Source organism: Bufo gargarizans, chromosome 3 (genome assembly GCF_014858855.1).
Source record: "Bufo gargarizans isolate SCDJY-AF-19 chromosome 3, ASM1485885v1, whole genome shotgun sequence".
In the NCBI taxonomy this organism is placed as follows: domain Eukaryota; kingdom Metazoa; phylum Chordata; class Amphibia; order Anura; family Bufonidae; genus Bufo; species Bufo gargarizans.
In genome coordinates, this window is record NC_058082.1 from 153,154,891 (window position 1) to 153,174,215 (window position 19,325).

A 19,325-nucleotide genomic window follows, 5' to 3' on the forward strand; every position below is an offset into this window, starting at 1 on the left:
CAGTACTGTGTAACTCTGTACATGGAGCAGCAGTGTACCTCTGTACATGGAGCAGCAGTACTGTGTAACTCTGTACATGGAGCAGCAGTGTACCTCTGTACATGGAGCAGCAGTACTGTGTACCTCTGTATATGGAGCAGCAGCAGTGTACCTCTGTATATGGAGCAGCAGTGTACCCCTGTACATAGAGCAGCAGTCTACCTCTGTACACGGAGCAGCAGCAGTTGGGCGCTCTGTCCATTACAGTACAGATGTGTAGATAATACCACAGTTTCTCCCCGCCACACAAACCCCTGTCAGCGCGGTAAGAGGCGGAGTCTGGGCCGCCCCCGGCCGCGCACTGCAGCCCCGCCCCGCACAGCACATTGGCCCCCGCACAGCTCAGAGCAGTCTCGCTGTCCAGCCCCGTATTAAAGCCGCGTTCACACCCTGTAACAGGTAGCATCTCCTGGCCGTGTCCCGCCTGCACTGTGTACAGCGTGCGTGGCTCCGCTCTTCTCCACAGCCCGGGCTCCTCACCCGCCGCTCCTCTGGACTTGTCTGCAGCCGACTTTATGGCCACCACGGTGCTGACCATGAGCGCCAGGCTGGGCCGCCTGGACGAACCTGTCTTCACCCAGCTAAAGCCTGTGACTGGGAATGGGGGGCCGCTGCCTAACAGAGGGGACCCCGCTGCGGGGGGAGCGGCATTTGCAGAAGAGATGAAGAGCCCCAGACTGCTGCCTGACGACATAGTGCAGGTAGGTAACGCACCTGTGCGGCTTCCCCGCTGCCCTGCGCATGCCACCTCGGACTACTTACAGTTCACAGGTGCTTCCCTGCCAGTGCCACCGCGCAGCTACCTACCTGTGCCTGTTACCCCCGCAGCTACCCACCTGTACTGCACTGTGGTGCTTCTTGCCTGTGCCACCTCCCGGTTTACCTACCTATAATGTACTGTAGTGCTCTCTTCTTGTACCACCTACCCTTACTACTTACCTGTACTGCACTGTAGGGCCTGTGTTACCTCCCAGACTACCTGTATTGCCTCCCTGCCTGTGCCACCTGCCCTTACTACCTACCTGTATTACTTGCCTACCTGTGCCACCTGCCCTTACTACCTACCTGTATTACTTCCCTGCCTGTGCCACCTCCCTTAAAGGTGAAACTCGAAAAATTAGAATATCGTGAAAAGTTAATTTATTTCAGTAATGCAACTTAAAAGGTGAAACTAATATATGAGAGACTCATTACATGCAAAGCGAGATATTTCAAGCCTTTATTTGTTATAATCTGGATGATTATGGCTTACAGTTTATGAAACCCCAAAGTCACAATCTCAGGTACCCTTTGCTCAGGGGATATGGATTAATTAGCTGACTAGAGTGTGACACTCTGAGCCTAGAATATTGAACCTTTTCACAAAACTCAAATTTTAAGCTGCACTAATGCAATTCCTTTTAATTTGCATTACTGAAATAAATGGACTTTTGCACGATATTCTAATTTTTCGAGTTTTACCTGTGCCACCTCCCTTACTACCTACCTGTATTGCCTTTCTGCCTGTGCCACCTCCCTTACTACCTCCCTGCCTGTGCCACCTCCCGGACATTGTCCTGTATACTACCTGTGGTGCCTGCCTGTCTGCTCTACCTGTGCTCTCTGGGAGCTGCATCTTGACAAGTGCAGTGTGGCATCAGGTGCACTAGGGGGCGGTGGCGCTTACCTAGCAAGTTGGCACTTGCTATATCATTTATGTATAGTGTCCATATTCTACGTGAGCTGACTCTCCAGGCTGTGAGGAGCACTGGGCTCTGGTCAGGGGTGACTGGCACAGTTTGGGCACTTGCTCCCCGGCTGCTCGCTCTTTGCATAGTAACATGGGAACAAGTGGCTGCCACTCGCCCCCACACACATCAGAAATACAACACACACTGGGACAGATCAACAGCTGGGCGAGCTAAAATCAGCCTGGACTAACCACAAACTGGCCGGCCTGCTCTTCAGGGGCTCTATTTAGCAGATTATGACATGGCCGTGCTTGTAAAGTGGTCCTAGATTGTATGACTTTGGACAGTTTTGGCTTGTGACAATTAACCCTGTGCTGACTGCGGCATGTCATCCTTGCCTGGTTAGGTGGACTGTAATATTCTTGATCACTCTTGGGGGGGAGGGCACCTAATGGTTAATATTCCTATAAGTCAGCCTTGTGTAGGTGACATGGACAGGTATTTTCCTGTGTGCCTGCCCATTGTACGGTATTAGGTGGGACGTGGAGTGGCGATCGCCGGAGCTCATTTTGTGTGAATTATTCCATTTGTCAGCTGATTCATATTGGGGAATGCTAAGGGGATTAGGAATGACTAGAGATTTTACATTGCGAGGGGGAATGTAGCATTTGTCTACTGAAGAGTACTTGATAAATGTTTGACTGGTGACTGTGCTGGGAAGATCAGCCCGCAGCCGCCCACAGGGCAACACTTGTGATTGGAAGATCTGCTTGATATAGATCGCGGCCAGGATTATACGTGAGAGCCCAGAAACTGCTTCTTCAGATTACACCATATGTAAGGCATGGACGATCTGCTGCTGTACTTGTGGGACGCGATATTCATTTAACGTATTAATTTCTTCTTCCTATACAGACCAGATGTGAAATGGAAAAGTATCTCGTACCCAGTCCAACCATGGCAAGCATCATGCAAGATCAAAAGAAGTACAGACGAGATAGCGCCTCGGGGATCGACCAGTTCTTCAGTAATGACGCTGATGGACTGCCTTACAGTATCAACATGAACGTCTTCCTCCCAGACATCACTCACCTGCGAACAAACCTCTACAAGTCTCAGAGGCCTACAGTCACCCACATTAAGACAGAGCCTGTTACAGTGTTCACCCAGCAGACTGATGCTTCAGCCACGCAGCCACTTCCAGAGTTCACCAGCATCTTCAGTTCTCACCAGAACGCAGATCTTAATAACATTTACATCAAACAGGAGATGCCTTCTCCAGAAATTCAGATTCCCGTCAACCCCCAGCACGGCCAGTTATATCAGCTCTTAAGTTCATCAGATATGGACTTGAACTCCACGAGCCAGTCCTCGGTAATGGACCCTATTAGCAATGCTTCATTGTCTACAGAATTATCGGGATTCAACACCCTCTCCTCCCCCGTGTCACAGACCACAATGAAGCAGTTTCAGGGCATTCCCCAGTGTTCATATAACATACACGGTCAGTTCGTGACACAGCAGGAGGCCACTTACTTTCCTCCATCACCCCCCAGCTCAGAGCCTGGCAGCCCAGATCGACAAGCAGAACTCCTTCATAGTTTAAACCCCCCACCCTCCTATGCAGCCACCATTGCCTCCAAGATGGGCATTCACAACACCAGCTTACCTGCAACGGTCCAGATGGCGTCTGCCCCTGTTCAGTCAGTCCGCTACAACCGCAGGAACAACCCAGACTTGGAGAAAAGAAGAATCCACTATTGTGATTATCCTGGTAAGACATCGCTGGTAGCTTTGGAGGCAAGAGTGTAAAACATGGAAGAGAAATGAGGCCACCTCACTGCCAATGTACAAGAATTTACTAATCGTAGACAAATTGCTAGCGCTTAGAGGACTTTGGATAGCCCACAGGGATACAGACCATAACCATAGCTAGCCCAGGTTCACACAGCGCAAGGTTTAATGCACAAACTGCACTAAAACTGTCCTGTGCGAATCCAATCTTAAAGGGTTAATATTTGTTTGGGTGGGTTCACATCTGCGTTCTGGATTATGTTATGGCTTTCCGTTATAACGGAATCCATAAGACGGAAGTCAAACGGAAGCCTTTAAGAGGCATTCCGTTTTGATCCATCTTTTATAGAAGTCTATGGGAATCGTAACGGATCCGTCTGGTTCCCGTTATGCAAGACGGAAAACAAAGTCATCTGCATAACGGAAATGGGACAGATCCGTTATGATTCCCATAGACTTCTATTAAGACGGAATTCCGTTTTGCATTCCGTCATAATACAAGTCTATGGGCAGCATAACGCTTCCGTCTTAGGGATTCCGTTATTTTCCGTTATCACGGAATCCAGAACGCAGCTGTGAACCTACCCTTAGGGTCCATTCACATGTCCGCATCCGTTCCGCAATTTTGCGGAACAGGTGCGGACCCATTCATTTTCAATAGGAGTCAGAATGTGCTGTCCGCATTTGCGGATCCGCAAAAAAAATAGAACATGTCCTATTCTTGTCTGCAATTGTGGACAAGAAAAGCCATTTTCTATGAGGGTGCCGAAGATGTGCGGTCCGCAAAATGCATAACGCACGTTGCCGGTGTCCGTGTTTTGCGGATCCGCAATACACATACAAACGTGTGAATGGACCCTTATGCTGTTTGTTTTTTCAACGTATGAGTCTGTTGTTTGCTATTGATACTAATGTGAATACTATGCTGTGGTTTGCAAGAGGTTTATCTGCAGATTTTAACTTCTCAAATGTTAGAAATCTATAAATGTTCATAGAAAGCTTTAAAAACATAAAAATGAAAGGAATCTGTTGTAGGGGAAGCCGGCGGATAAGATCTGGCTGGTTAGTAGATGGCTTTCCTAAAACAATGACTCAGGGGGGTTTTGCCGTCTCGGGAGTCTTTCAGTTTGGTCATGGTGGAGACCTGCATGCATAATCTGCATTGTTTTATGGAAACTTGACATGTTTTGCTTTTGGTGTTTCGGTGTAAAGCCGGTAAGGTGATTTATAGCCTTCAGAAATGAGTTGGTGTTGGGCTCTTATTACTGCTATGGTTGGATTGAAGTCTGACTACTGATTATCTGGGAAAATATACAATGCTAGCCAGAAAATAACTAGAAATGTGTCTTTAAAGGGTCTTCCATGACTTTGTGTATGGTACTGGAATGGTCTGGCTTGTCATGAGCTGGAATACAATGCAAGGCCCATTCTAAAAGAGTCTGTGCACGGAGAATGCAGCACGCAGTTAAACCCTTGGCACTATATTAAAAATGGATATATTTTATGTTTTTTAGTTGCGTTATTAGCCAATGAACAAGAGTGGCACAGTTTCTGGCGAAAAAGCCTCAACAGCCCCTATAAATCTGGTTCCTCCTAGTGGTCAGACTCAGAGATACAGCCGCCATTGCCACGTAAAAAATACCTCGCGCCCATGCTTCTAGTTTAATGAAGATCACAAATGTGTCCAGTTTATAAATGCCGCCCCTGTTTATATTGTTTGTTGCCCATAATGCGCTGGGAATACGTTTTACTGCCAAATGGCGAAAACTGGTGGTTTTCGCGTAGTTCTGTGTGATGTGACCAGGAAATTAGGCTTGGACATTGCGTTTTCAGTAGGAATAATAGAATAACGATGGTCAGTGAGGGAATGCAGTGTTTTCTCGAAGCAGTTCAGTCTTTCATGTTGGCAATGGATAAGTAACGATAAACTTTGCAGCACTTTCTGAATCTGGAATCTTCCCAGGTATTTTTAGAATGCAGATGAATATGTGCGGCTAGGAATATCTGCGATAAATAAGTCAGCGCAACACCAGAGCTGACAAAGTACATCTGTTGTAACAGCAATGAAGCTTTTCTTCTTCTCTATTTGCGGCAGTACAGGAATGTTTCCTTCAGTGTGTGATACATTTCTATATCCTGTCCTGAGCTCTAAAGTGAAATCTACTTTCTGGATCTAATTTTATATTTTTATTTTTTTTCTCACGTATTGTGGTACAATTTACCGCTCATTGTATTAACCGGCTGCTTTTCTTTTCTTTTCCAGGTTGCACAAAGGTCTATACAAAGTCATCCCATTTAAAAGCTCACCTGAGAACACATACTGGTATGTGCCTACATTGCTCGTTTTAATGGCTGAGTAAATATTATTCATAGAAACCTCTCTTTTTAAGTTTGTGTATTTAGTATGTTTTTCACGTGAAGCCCCTCCATCATGGCACATTTTTTTGTCAGGTGCTTTGTCCGATGCAGCAGTCTGGTAATTCTTCTTTTCAGTGTATGAAATGAACGCATCTTACTCCAAGAAGCCATTTTATAGGCAAATTCCTCATTAAAATATTCCCTGAAATGAATTACTGATGAGCCGAAAGGGGTTGTCCCATCTCCCACTAAGGGCCACCCCCGTGCGGAATGGGCTGGTGCTGCGCTGTTTCTATGGCTCACATTGCAGTGAATAGGAGTAATGCATACAGCGTAGCACAATAAGCTATGCTGTTCCTGCAGCTCAGGAGCTACCAAAGCAGCGGAGCCTGTTCTGCTGCACTGTTTCCGTAACTGCCATTCACAGCAATGGGAGCTAAGGAAACAGCGCTGCGCCGTCCCACTCAGCAGATTCCGTGGAAATGACATGGGTCAAACCCTTTGAGGGGTTGTCAGAGATTAGAAGCAGCACCACTCTTGTTCCATGGGCTGAGTCTAGTATTGCAGTGCCGTGCCAGTCAACGGAAGGGGGTTTGCAGCAATACTAGGCACAGCCCTTGAGTGAGTGCCGCTGTTTTGGGCAGGTGCATGTGTGTTTTTTTTTGTTTTTTTTTTCTTCCTAATTTCAGACAACCTTTTAAAATACTGTATGCTTTCACCCATTAAGCAATGTTGTCTGACTTTTTTTTATCCTTTGGGTTTTTCAGAACTAGAATTTAGACTACAGGACACAGTTAATGTTCTGAAAGCATAAAATTTCAGTCCCAAATGCTGAGCTCAGGAACTATGGCTGCAGGACCTGAGGGGAGCATTGTTTATACATAGGCTAGCTACTGTCCAGGTATCCATGCATTTCAGCCATATAGGTGAGCAGAGACAAAAACAGACCCCCCCCCCCATTAAGGCTGCAGTATTTGAGATCAGTGACTACTGTATGTTAATATATGATGGTGAAAACCAGTAGACATAGATGGAGATTGCAGAGTTGCAGTAAGGCGACTATTAAGACAAAAATTTCCTCCATCTCTGCTTTCTATGACACTTAGGCCTCTTGCACACAAAACGTTGTGTGGCTGTATTGCGGCCCCATACGGCAGGTCCGCGATACACAGGCACCGGCCCGTGTGCACTCCGCATCACGGATGCTGACCCATTCACTTGAATGGGTCTGCAATCACGGAGATGCGGAACGGAGCACGGATCGGAAGCACTACGGAGTGCTTCCGTGGTGTTTCTGTCCGTATCTCCGCACCTCAAAAAATAGAACTTGTTCTATATATTTATTTTTATTTGTTTTGCGGTGCGGACGAATCATGGACCTATTCAAGTTGAATGGATCTCACTCCGTCCCGGCCGCCGCACGGACATTGCCTGTGCATTTGCGGTCCCCAATGCACGGAACGGATGCACAACGTTCGCGTGCAAGAGGCCTTTCTAGTATAAAGGGGGATATTCTTTATATCTGGACATTTAAATAATAAGATAAATAAAGAAGAAAATAGTGCTGCAACTGTCCATGGATTGAGGCTAATATTTACAGCTCAGCTCAGTTGTGGTTGAGCCACATAACAGCCTACAACCTGTACATGTGTCGTGCTGTTTTTGTTAGAAAACAGACATATTTTTGTAATTCTATACAACCCCTTTTAACATGCACTCATCCTGACACAGGACAGATAATCAGTCAAATCTGAGAGCGGTGTGTACAACCAATGTAGCTTTGGTAACCCTACACAGGAATTTGTAGACTTTCCTGTATCTCCTGATTAGTTACCTTGAGGAAATATCCCACACTGGAGCCTCTAGTATTTACTGGACAGTGACTGGATCAGTGGGTAAGGCCCCTTTCACATGAGCATGATTGGCTCCAGATACGTTCAGGGTGTGTTCAGGAAAACTCGCACCACTTTGCAAGCAAGAACAGTCAGTTTTTTTTCTGCAATTGCGTTCAGTTTTTCCGTGCAGGTGCAATGCGTTGCGTTTTTATATAGAACATGCTGCGTTCTTCACGCAACGCGGAACTGATGCGTAAAACAACAACGCTCATGTACACAGGCACGTTGAAATGAATGGGTCAGGATTCAGTGCGGGTGCTATGCGTTCACGTCACGCATTGCACCCGCGTGGAAAAACTCACTCTTGTGAAAGGGGCCTAAATGTTGTCTCAGCTTTTCGTGAAGATTTACCCGTTAAGTCAGTGAAAAGTAGGAATACAAAACAGTTGGGTTCCTAGATTCTCTCTTCAAACTCTCATCTGGTGTTTTCTCAAGGTTTTGAGCACTTTGCCTTGGAACTTGGGCTGAGTTTTGGGTGATCATCCCATATAAAATATATTTAGTTACTATAGTTAATAGCTGCTCTCGTAGACCTATTGGAAGCATGCGGACGCTTACCATCTCTGAGCACGTTTGGAAGGGTCATCTGCCTTGGTCTTTAGCTGGTAAAACTTTCAACCCTCAAAGTTAACGTCTTTTTCACTCACTTATTGTAAGGATTAATCCACTTAGATAAAAAATAATTTGCTATGGACACAGACTTTTGTTTTTAGCTGTTTCTTTTTCATTGATTGTTTGTGGGTAAAGAAGGTATCTGAAAGCTGGAGGTTTCTATGGAAATCCTAGCTTTGATAATTGAAGCAGTTATCTCTAACAGCCACTGTAAAAAAATAAAAGAAGTAGAACAAAGGTCTGTTTGGCAGACTGTTACCATGCTAAACAAAACTGTTCTAAGCAATATGTGTTTTCATAATCCCAGCTTAAACATATTGCTATACAGTGTCCCACACAGATATTGAGTCATTGCTTTATCTTCTAACCTTGGCTCAGCAGAGATCATGGCTAATTTATGGGATTAGCCAAGACCCATTCTTCTGTCTTTCCACATTTCTGGCAAGAACTTATTTGCTTGATGGAGTCTCTTTTCAAGCTTCTCAGTGCAGAAATGTCAGGGCGTACTATTGTGTGTGCTTTTTTTTTTCTTTTTTTTTTTCTAATAGTTCTTTATTTGTAATAAATTTTCTATTGTGTGGTTGACTCAAGCATCTGAGCATAACCTTTCTTTTAGTGTCAAGCTAAACTGTGAAAAAAGTAATGGATATGCACTGCTAACACTGAATTATTTAGGAAACTTGTACACTTCCTAACATCTCCTCTAATTAACTTTAACAAGTTTAGGTTTCATTAATCTAGCAGTGTCTGAATGGAGGACACAACGGTCCTAAGAGCTAATTCCCCCTTGTTTGTTTTTCCATACTTTACAAGGGCAGCCACCCCATTCTCAGGCGACGAGCACTCATTACCTGACAATGTCTCTTTACTTTTCAATTTATTTATTTATTTTTTATGACAAGAACCCCTTTTTTTTATCTTTTTAATCTTTAAAACACTATTATTAAACTAAGTTGCCTTCAAAGCAAATCCTAAATTAATAAGATAGTACCATGCGATGCAACTTAAGAAAGCTTTGTTTAATATGCCTTAGATGGCCTTGGGGTATTTTGCAGTCCTGTTTATCTGGCCAAACTTGTTCCATAGTAATCGCCGACTATTCAAACTGCATTTTCCTCCTAATCTTCGTTTCATGACAATGGCTTTAAATCACCTGTGAATGATAGCCTCCCTTTACAATCTGTCATTTTAAATAAAATAAAAAGCCCAGAGCAAAGTTTGTCTGGTGGAAGGAGTCAAAACACTTTCAGAATTTCTTTTGTATCAAAAACCCCTCCGTCTTTTCTTATTATTTATTCAACCTTGCTGGTCTTTTCAGCCGCTCTGAATAGCTCCTAATAGATTTTGTTTCAGAACAAACACAGACAAGCTCTAATACTCTCGTTTGCTGGGAGATTCCGTCTTCTCTGGAGTCTTTGGTTTTAACTGAAGACTAAGCTGGGCAGTTACTTGGCAGAAGCTAGCTTCTCAGGGAACATTTTGTGCGTTGCAAAATAAGTTTACAACATAGCAGCATAAAAATACATAATTATAGGCAGTTTCTGTACATAAGATTGTGCACTTTCTGATGAATGAGATGGATGAAATATTGCTTATCCTCTTTGTTATTAGATCTATACGTTGCATTAGGACATTTTCTAACCTACACAGAAAAGCCTGTACACTAGGTCATAATAAAGGCACAACCTTAAAAGGGTGGTCTGGCTTATTTTTAAATGAACCACCCCCCCCCCCCCCCCCCCCAAGACAGCAGTTGTGATTAAAATGATAAAAGAGCGTGTACTTATCTATTTCACCCCCTGCTGCTTCCATGCTGCTGCAAATGTGACCTCATCTTCGCTGCAGCAGTGACGTGCCATGTTGCAGCCAATTAATTGCAGTCACATGGCCAAACAAAATCTAGTGGCAGGACCGGGGGGGGGATATGGTGGAGGCAGCACTACTGGAAGCAGTGGTGGAAGTACTTAGGCTACTTTCACACTAGCGTTCGATCGGATCCGTTCTGAACGGATCCGCTCATATTAATGCAGACGGTGGCTCCGTTCAGAACGGATCCGTTTGCATTACCATGAACAAAAAAAAAAAAAAAAAAAAATTTTTATTTTTTTTTTGTTCATGATAGTGCAAACGGATCCGTTTTGACTTTACATTGAAAGTCAATGGGGGACGGATCCGTTTGAAAATTGAGCCATACTGTGTCAACTTCAAACGGATCCGTCCCCATTGACTTACATTGTAGGTCTGGACGGATCCGTTTGCCTCCGCACGGCCAGGCGGACACCCGAACGCTGCAAGCAGCGTTCAGGTGTCCGCCTGCTGAGCGGAGCGGAGGACAGACGGAGCCATACTGATGCATTCTGAGCGGATCCGTATCCACTCAGAATGCATTAGGGCTGGACGGATCAGTTCGGGGCCGCTTGTGAGAGCCTTCAAACGGAACTCACAAGCGGAGCCCCGAACGCAAGTGTGAAAGTAGCCTTAAATTATTACCTACAGTTTGTGGTTGGTTGTTAATCAATAAATCTGATCTCTTTTGAGAGAGTAGGTGATCTATAGTTTGGGTTGGGTCTAGTGTGACTATTGTTTCCCTATCTACTCTTAAGAGGGGAGCCATAGGATGTCTAATGGTAATAGACTTGATGAATGTGATAAGTGGTTGTAGGTTAGGCTACTTTATACAAATATGTTTTAATTGCTACATTTTGTTGGAAACAAAGGGGTTTTATGTGATTGGTGAATGCTCTAAAGTAATTTAACTTCTCTAATACGCGTGACGTACCGTTGGAGATTAGAGGTATCCATGTTGTGTCTCAGGTGATACTTGTGCAGTCTCAAGTTGCATTTACAATTAGCAGCAGTTTATTATGTTTTATTGATTCAGTGTTAGGATTGGACTTATTTCTGCTGTGTAACATGGTGGTATAAGATATAGCAAAGAACAATCAGTGGCATTTTCTTTGGCATATCATTAGAAACAGTCAAGTTTTGCTTCAAGATAATCATCTTGGTTTGTCTGTCAATCCGTCTTGCGGGGAGAAGAGTTTGGAAATGTATTACCAAAACTTTGATAGGCGACTAGTTTTACTTCATGGAGTAATAAGAAGACATAGTAGTATAGAGTAGCCTGCTCCTTTTAGAACGTGTTTGGTATGAGAATCCTAAGCCTACCCATTTTAATTGATTTTAAGAATTTTTGAATGCCTTGATTAAATCATAATGGAGAGTTTCTGTCCCTTACTCTATAAGTCACCATAGTTGATTGGACAAATGAAAATACACCACACTTGGCCCATAAAAATCCTAAGGCTAAGCTTTAAACTTCTGGGTCTCAAGTCAGCCATACATTTTAGATAGCTGTTGGGCCAGTGTTTGCTCATCTTACAGCAATCTCTTCCGTATGCACATGTGCATGCTTGGCTCAGCAGGGCATGCTTATGTTCTGAACAGAGAAATGGGAATAGTTCAATGTCAGATATGTTGAAATCCAATGTCAGATGTTTCGGGGGAGTCCATCATACACATTAGATGGCCTAAAATGGCGGGCTCGTTCAACATTTTTATGATGTCATACTGCTTAGGATCTAGCTACACTGTTCACGTGTGTAGAGCTATTACATCACTGTGGAATTTGAACTTTGCTGACACTAGTGCCATGGATTCCTTTGGTAAGATCCATGAAAGCTAGACAGGATGAGTTTTCAAGTGATGGAGGCAAATCCTGAAGGACCCCATATTAATGGTGCTTTGGTGGCAACAATAGTTCATATCGCACTGTACTTCTGCATAGTCAGGTTGTTACTTCCTACTTTTCTTTTGCTGGGGGCCTGGCAGAGACGGTTCCTTTTGTAACTACTAAAAATAAATGCACTTTTAGTGTAATGTTCTCTTGTTTCTTGACTTTAGGAAAATTTTGTGAAATCCTTTTTTATATGAGCTGGAGACGTCCCATACTGCAGTGCTAGCTATTAGTTTAGCAGTTGTGTGCCTGCTGCAGTGCTGAAAAAGGAGACAAAGTATAGGTCTGTTTTCTTACAGAGCTATGCATGATATTCCTGGCTTGGAAAGAAACAACTAGAGTGCTATTTGGCCGTAGGTTGGTACCAGTTTCCTCCATGATGTTTTACTTGAACAGTGCTGACATTTTAACAAATGCCATAGAAGTTCTCTGAAGTGGAGGAGTAACTGCATTTCGCTGCACAGTAAAATAGCTGTTTTGATCCAGTCGTCATGTTCCAGCAACTGAACTTAAACACATTACTCTTTGAAGAATAGTATTTTTGATTTCACACTCAATACATTTCAGGGGAGGGGGGGTGAAGCTTTAGAATTTGTTGGAATGAAATCAAATCTCCGCTGAACATTGTGTGAATTAAGGATTAGCGCTCGGTAATCAAATCTAACAGCTCATCCTGTTTGTTTTCTTTGTAGATTTTCTTCTTATTTTTTCTTAAAGATGACTTGTCACTAGATTTAATTGGATTTACAGGTTAAATAATACAGATGAGTCATCCAGGTACTGTCATCATGCCCAGTTGTAGAAGTCTCATCGTTATTCAATGGTAAATTGGGGCATCTACGTGACATGTTGTTGACTTGGTCTGCAGTGACTGGATTTAATTTGTGTATGCTCATCAGATTATTTTTCTGTTGATGTTGATCATCCCAATGCATCAAGAGCTCAAATGTTAAGAAAGGATTCTTGGGCCTCTTTGTCAGCCCTTAGTTATGCTGCACTTGGGCCCATAATACAGCGCACAGTATTATACCTTATTTCACATTCCATCATTTCAATGGGACAGTCTCTGCAACTGTCTTTTAGCGGTGAGGGATTACGGCTTCTTTCACACCAGTGCTATTGATTTTTCCTGTTCTACTTCATCATAGCGGCAGAACACGGAGATACTGGAATTGCCAGATCAGGCTCACAACTGAACCTAATGGCGCCAGATGGACTCTGTTGACTATAATGGGAAGTGTCATGTTTCCGTTAGGGAGTCCTTCATTTTACCAGACAAAATATTTCTACATGCTGCTGAATTGAGCCTGATGCAGATGTCAACTTAAGGCCCTGATGCACATAGGTGTATTGACGGCAAAACCCGCCATGGACAGCTGGTTTAGCTGCTAGTTTAATTTGTATACAGAGCAGTTGACTCTAACCTGAAAGATGTCAGGAAAGAGAAGGATCTGGCCAAATTTATGTTTTTGCCCGATTCTTTGGTTCTCCTGGGAGATAAGCTGCCGCTGGAAAGGTTTGGCAGCGGCTTTCTTCCCTCTCCCTACGTTCAGCCGAGCCTGGATTATAATATTTAGTGGGATTACGATGTATACACCTGATCAGTGCCTTGTGTTCTATTACCCGGCTACATTCTAAGGTAGAGTAGATAAGATATGCACTATATTGGGACATTTTGTGATGTTATCAATCCTGTTGTAAGAACTTCTGACATCACATTTTTCTCTAAATGATCTAGTAAAAAACATACCTTCTTATCTTGTTTGCTATGACCCAGCCAGGCCTGACTCTTTACTTTTCCACCTATAAACCTGCTTTGCAATGCTTGGATATGAGTGACATTCTCATTGTCAATCTTCGCTAGAAATTGTGAACCTATTAAATTACATAGACAGGATTTTACAGGCGCTCTAGATGAAATCATTACTCTTTTCAAATAACGTGGACACGTGTTCAGGTAATGGCAGTGTAGTCGGAACACAATGTTAATAAAGTAGCAGGATCTAATTGTTTGGTAATCAAACATTATGGCTTTCAGAAGTGTCCCTAGAAAACACAGATAAAATATAGTGTGCAGAACGTGCATGACAGATGACCTGGTGTTAAGAGATATAATTGCCTATATAGACTTCTGCTAGATCAAAGTACCAACCCAATAAATGATCTATTCAGAAAATAAGAGGGTATTATCAGTGGAATCTTAGTATATGGCCACATATTCATAATGTTACATTTTGTGATACATTGTAATATAAAGCGCCCTAAAGATGTATTTATCCTGACTATTCATCATTGCCTGAAATTAGTTTTTTTTGTGTCTTGTGAGTGTCTGTATTCAAAATGGAAGAGAGGTCAGTTTCCAGGCTAGGTACCAAGCAGTAGCTGTTTGCTGTATGGTGATGGACTTGTACAGCAGCAGAGAAATAGCTCAGCAATGACTTAATAGGGAAGACCTTTAGAGGCAGTTGGAATAGCAGCTAAGTACATTGTCCTGACTGATGGGACTACTATTTTTGTGTGAACATTGTGGTTATTACATCTATAATTAAAGTGCAGTACCGTGAACACAAATAGGTTTGTGAAAACTGCCAGTAAGATATTCTAAATGCAGAGGGACTTTTGTATATTGTCATTCACATGACAGCCACGTGAGTCAGTATCTTGGTCTACTGTGCAATACCATTCAAGAGTGACACAGGCTTCAGCTGCCACAGAGCACCCACCTCAAAGCAGAGCATTTCCATCCACATGGGTGTCATCCGTGCAGGGCTGGATGGTTTGAGGTGGCCATACGCATTAGAAAGTAGTAGGGTGATAGTTGACTAAACAATCGTATAGCGAATGATCATTTTACAGGCAGTCATACACATTTTAGACCTTTTGGTTGTTACTAAGTAAGCAGTCAGGATGTAGTCTTGACATAAGTACAGTGCGCATTGTAGTGCGTTTTTGTATAGGAGTTACTGTGTGACGTGTGTGTTATAAGACGACTAAACCATATAAGCAGAAAGTCCTCAGGACTGGAAAACCTTTTTCCCTAATGACAAATTTTGGGAGCCAACGGTCTACAAGATAAACATTTCCCTACAAAAGCTATATAACCAGCTTCTGCTCGGACCACTATTTCTGCCATTAAAATGTTTTCTAAGATGTCATTTTACCAGCGGTTCCTTATAAAATCAAAAATTTTAAAGATGTTTTCATGGTTGTATTTTTCAGGAGAGAAGCCATACAAATGCACATGGGAAGGTTGCGACTGGAGATTCGCTCGCTCAGATGAACTGACACGTCACTACAGAAAACACACAGGAGCCAAACCTTTTCAATGTGCAGTTTGCAACCGCAGCTTTTCCCGCTCTGACCACTTGGCTCTTCATATGAAAAGACATCAGAATTAATCTGGATTCTGCCAGAGGCTATTCTTTACTATGCAAAGTCCGCCCCCCCCCCCCCCCCCCTTACTGCCTCATCTCCGTAATAAATTTCAAACAGTGGTCACTCCCTAGTCAGGTGGTCACCACATATCAAACTCTCATCTCTGTTCTGATGTGGACTGGTCTGTTAAGGGGGAGGGAAAAAGACTGGAACAAAAACATTATGCGTGTCTTGTATTAAGCTACAGCATTATTGTCCCTTGAATTTTGATATTTTTTTCTTCTAATCCCCCTCCTCAAGTCTACAGTAATTGGCAGGTTTCATCTCAACATGCAATGCTGTAAGGCTGTTTAGCAATGTTTTGACCAAAGCACTGTCTTTACTGTTACAGTGTTTAGTAAATGAAATGAGGTCACAGATGACTGCACGCAAAGGACAAGCCATAATATATAAAATGAGAAAGCAAAAACTAATACTTGAGCATGCAACTGCAGGTTTCGTTTGTGTTATTTTTTATTTTTTTCCCTAATGTACAGTGTCATCTGTTTCCGTAATGTATGGGTATAGCCCTTCCTTGTCCATTGAATTTTTAATTTGAAAGCTAATTCCCCAAATATTTCAGAATGTAGCCTTAAGAATCCTGCACTGATGTCTTGAAACTAATTTTATTTATACATATATATATATATTAAAAATGTTTTTTGTTTTTTTTATATATACCAGTGTCTGTCTCATCCTGTTTAATAGCGTTTTTTTTTTTCACTTTTGTCAAACAGTTGGTGTTATAATATTGATATGTTTTGTAAGGTGGCAACAGGTGTTTGGTTCTTTTTTAGTTTTTTATTTAGTTTTTTAACAAGACATTTTTGCACTTGTTCTGTCATTTTGTAGGGGATTTCCTAACTTACAAACATACGTATATTTTAAAAAGCCAAAACACTAAAGCAAAAAAAAAAATATTCAGCATTCGTTAGGTGGTAATTTTTCTTTTGCAGCATTTATGTTAATGGACACGGTAATTTTTTAGAAATTACTATGCAGTTTACTTACCTATATTTGCAGTATCTTTAATAATTGTATTACTAAAATAGATTGGATGAAGGTTTCATGCAGCAGAAATTCTTGCGTTGACAGATAAATGTTCAAGAATAAAAAGAAAATAACATTAAACGGAAAGGGTTTCACTATAAAAAAATGCTGTATTTTCTTGTCTATTTATTTTTTTTGGTTCATGTTGTTTTTTTTTATTGTAAAATTGCTACTGTATTTTAGCTACTTTGAATAAATTAACATTATTGTAGTCTTTTAATTGTACTTTGACAACCTGTAAATACATTACAAATGTAAATAATTTTGTACAACACTTTGATTGTTTATACAAAAGATGTGCACATTTTTGTTGCTTTATTGCCTTGTATTTTTATATTTGCAGTTATAAAAAAAAAGGGACAAATGACTGTTTCCAGAAAAAATGAAAAATGTTCCTCATATGCATTGTCAATAATAAACTGAAGTGCCTAAAATGTACCATTAAGTTTTGTACTTATTTAATATGACTGCAACGTCTATGACAGGGATCAGAAACTTCCAGCACGCTAACTGTTGGGAAACTACAACTCCCAGCATGCTCCTTTCACTTCTGTATGAGTTCAGAGAACAGCCAAGCAAGAGTGCATAATTGGAGATGTAGTTTCACAACACCTGGCGTGCCGGAGGTTGCTGACCCCTTAGTCCATGATATATATTTTAAATGTGTTAACCTATACGTGGTTTAAATAAATACAAGTAAGTGACCCTGTTGCCAAAACTAGGTGTGCCAACGTATATTGTAGGCTAAAGAAAGGGCCAACTTAAATCAGTAACCCGGTACAAGCTCCCGCAAATGAGGCACAACTAAGGAAAAAGTGGAGTTCACACAGTACCCATATTATTGATAAATTAAATAAAATAAGATATACTATAAAAAAAAAGGGGGTAAGACACTATCCCGGCAATACACACACACACACACCAAAAAATATTGCATACATAAATAAATATATCATGTGCAAAAAATTTTGATAGTATAGTACAAATACATAAATCCTGTGAAACTTTTGTCTACAGGAATCATGAACATAAATCAAATCAAGGATATTGGCAATGGAGAGTATATAGGGTCATATCCCACTAAAATATTGGCCAAAAAATAGCAAGACTCACCTAAGTACGTGGTGCCATCCTGGTGTATATACACGTGTACTTAGGTGAGTAAGCACACACTTTGCTTGGAGAGTTCAGTTGTTTGGAAAGACCCCCCCCCCCCCCCCCACCCTGTCTACATAAGGTCTCGCAGCTGACAAAGCATAGCAGTGCAAAAACCAAGCCATTAGGAGGAAAGAACTGCCTGTAGAGGTCTGAGAACAGGATTATTTGGAGGCATAGACTTGGAGATGGGTACAAAAATAAAAAATTAAAAATTCTGCTGCACTGAAAGTTCCTAAGAGCATAATGGCCTCCATAATTCTTAAATAGAAGAAGTTTGAAACAGCCAGGACTCTTCCTACGGCTGACGGCCCCACCAAACTAAGTAATCGGGTGGAAAAGGCACTGGCAAGAGAGTTGACCAAGAACCCAATGGCCACTGGCCGAGTACCAATGATCCTGTGTGCAGATAGGAGAAACTTTCAGAAGGTCAGCCATCACCGCAGCAAACCACCAATCTGGGCGTTATGTCAGAGTGACCATAAATAAGCATATCCTCATTAAAGGACACCTGAAAGCCTGCATGGCGTTTGCAAAAAAGCACCTTAATGATTCAAACTGTGAGAAACAAGACTCACTGGTCTAATCACACAACATTTAAATTTCTGGCCTCAATTCTAATCATCATTTCTGGAGTAAACCAGGCTCTGCTCATCACTTGCCCGATACTATCCTTACAGTGAAGTATGGTGGTGGCAGCATCATGTTGTAGGGGTGTTTTTCAGCATCTGGGATAGGAAGACTAGACAGGATTGAGGTAAAGCTGAATGGAGAAAAGTACAGAGATATTCTTAATGAAAACCGGATGCAGAGTGCCCCAACAAGACTATGACCCTAAGCAAACAGCCAAGACAACACAGGAGTGGCTTAAGGCTGTATTAAACTGGCCAATATTTTGTCCGATAATCACTAACAAGTGTTCGCATGAAAGCTCCTTAGCGGTCATCTTGCAGTGTAATACTACTGCCGATTGCCAGATGAACTCTTCCCTCCTGACAAGCACTTGCTGATCTAATGCATGCTTTAGGGACAACTTAGTGAATGTCCTTGATGGAACCCAGTCGCATATCTCTGGAGAGACCTGAAACTGGCTGTCCACTAACAGTCCCGATCCAACCTGACAGATTGAGAGATCTGTAGAGAAGAATGGCAGAAAATTCCCAAATTTAGGTGTGCAAATCTTGTGGCATCATACCCCAAAAAGACTGGATGCTGTGATTGTTGTTAAAGGTGCTACAACTAAGTACTAAGTAAAGGGTCTGAATACTTGTGTCAACAATATTATTATTTTTTGGGTCATAATATGCCTGTGTGCATGAAGCTTAATTGTGGCATTCAAAGGCATGCTCTCTAGTTCTAATCAATATTCATTTCATAAAAGCATTTACCTATGTTGAAATGTTTTAGGTAGTGCTTAATCCGTATTTACATGAGGATTTTTCATTTTAGTTTAACAAGTAGTTTGATGTGTAGGTAGACTTCTCTGAAAAGGCTAAATGATCATATCATAATCATAACAAAATGCAAAATTTTATATTGTATTTTTTAAATATACAATATTTGTACTGTAATATTGTTCTTATAGTACAACGTCTAGTTCAC

At 42.0% G+C, this 19,325-nt stretch overlaps 1 protein-coding gene across 1 annotated transcript; it reads left to right on the forward strand.

Annotated features, from left to right (window-relative positions):
* The first annotated feature begins 409 nt into the window (after positions 1-409).
* KLF5 (Kruppel like factor 5) lies at positions 410-17,006 on the forward strand. The gene is made up of 4 exons (XM_044287576.1): positions 410-740; positions 2,625-3,483; positions 5,767-5,826; positions 15,324-17,006. The coding sequence occupies exons 1-4, from the start codon at positions 555-557 to the stop codon at positions 15,500-15,502; spliced, it is 1,284 nt and encodes a 427-aa protein (XP_044143511.1). The 5' UTR covers positions 410-554; the 3' UTR covers positions 15,503-17,006.
* The last annotated feature ends 2,319 nt before the right edge of the window (positions 17,007-19,325 follow it).

What these genes read in the sequence shown, in the direction of transcription:
- KLF5 (XM_044287576.1), top strand. Translation starts at nt 555, where the DNA reads ATGGCCACCACGGTGCTGACCATGAGCGCCAGGCTGGGCCGCCTGGAC. An exon ending in TGCCTGACGACATAGTGCAG is followed by an intron (nt 741 to 2,624) that starts GTAGGTAACGCA and finishes CTTCCTATACAG; the next exon opens with ACCAGATGTGAAATGGAAAA. An exon ending in TCACCTGAGAACACATACTG is followed by an intron (nt 5,827 to 15,323) that starts GTATGTGCCTAC and finishes TGTATTTTTCAG; the next exon opens with GAGAGAAGCCATACAAATGC.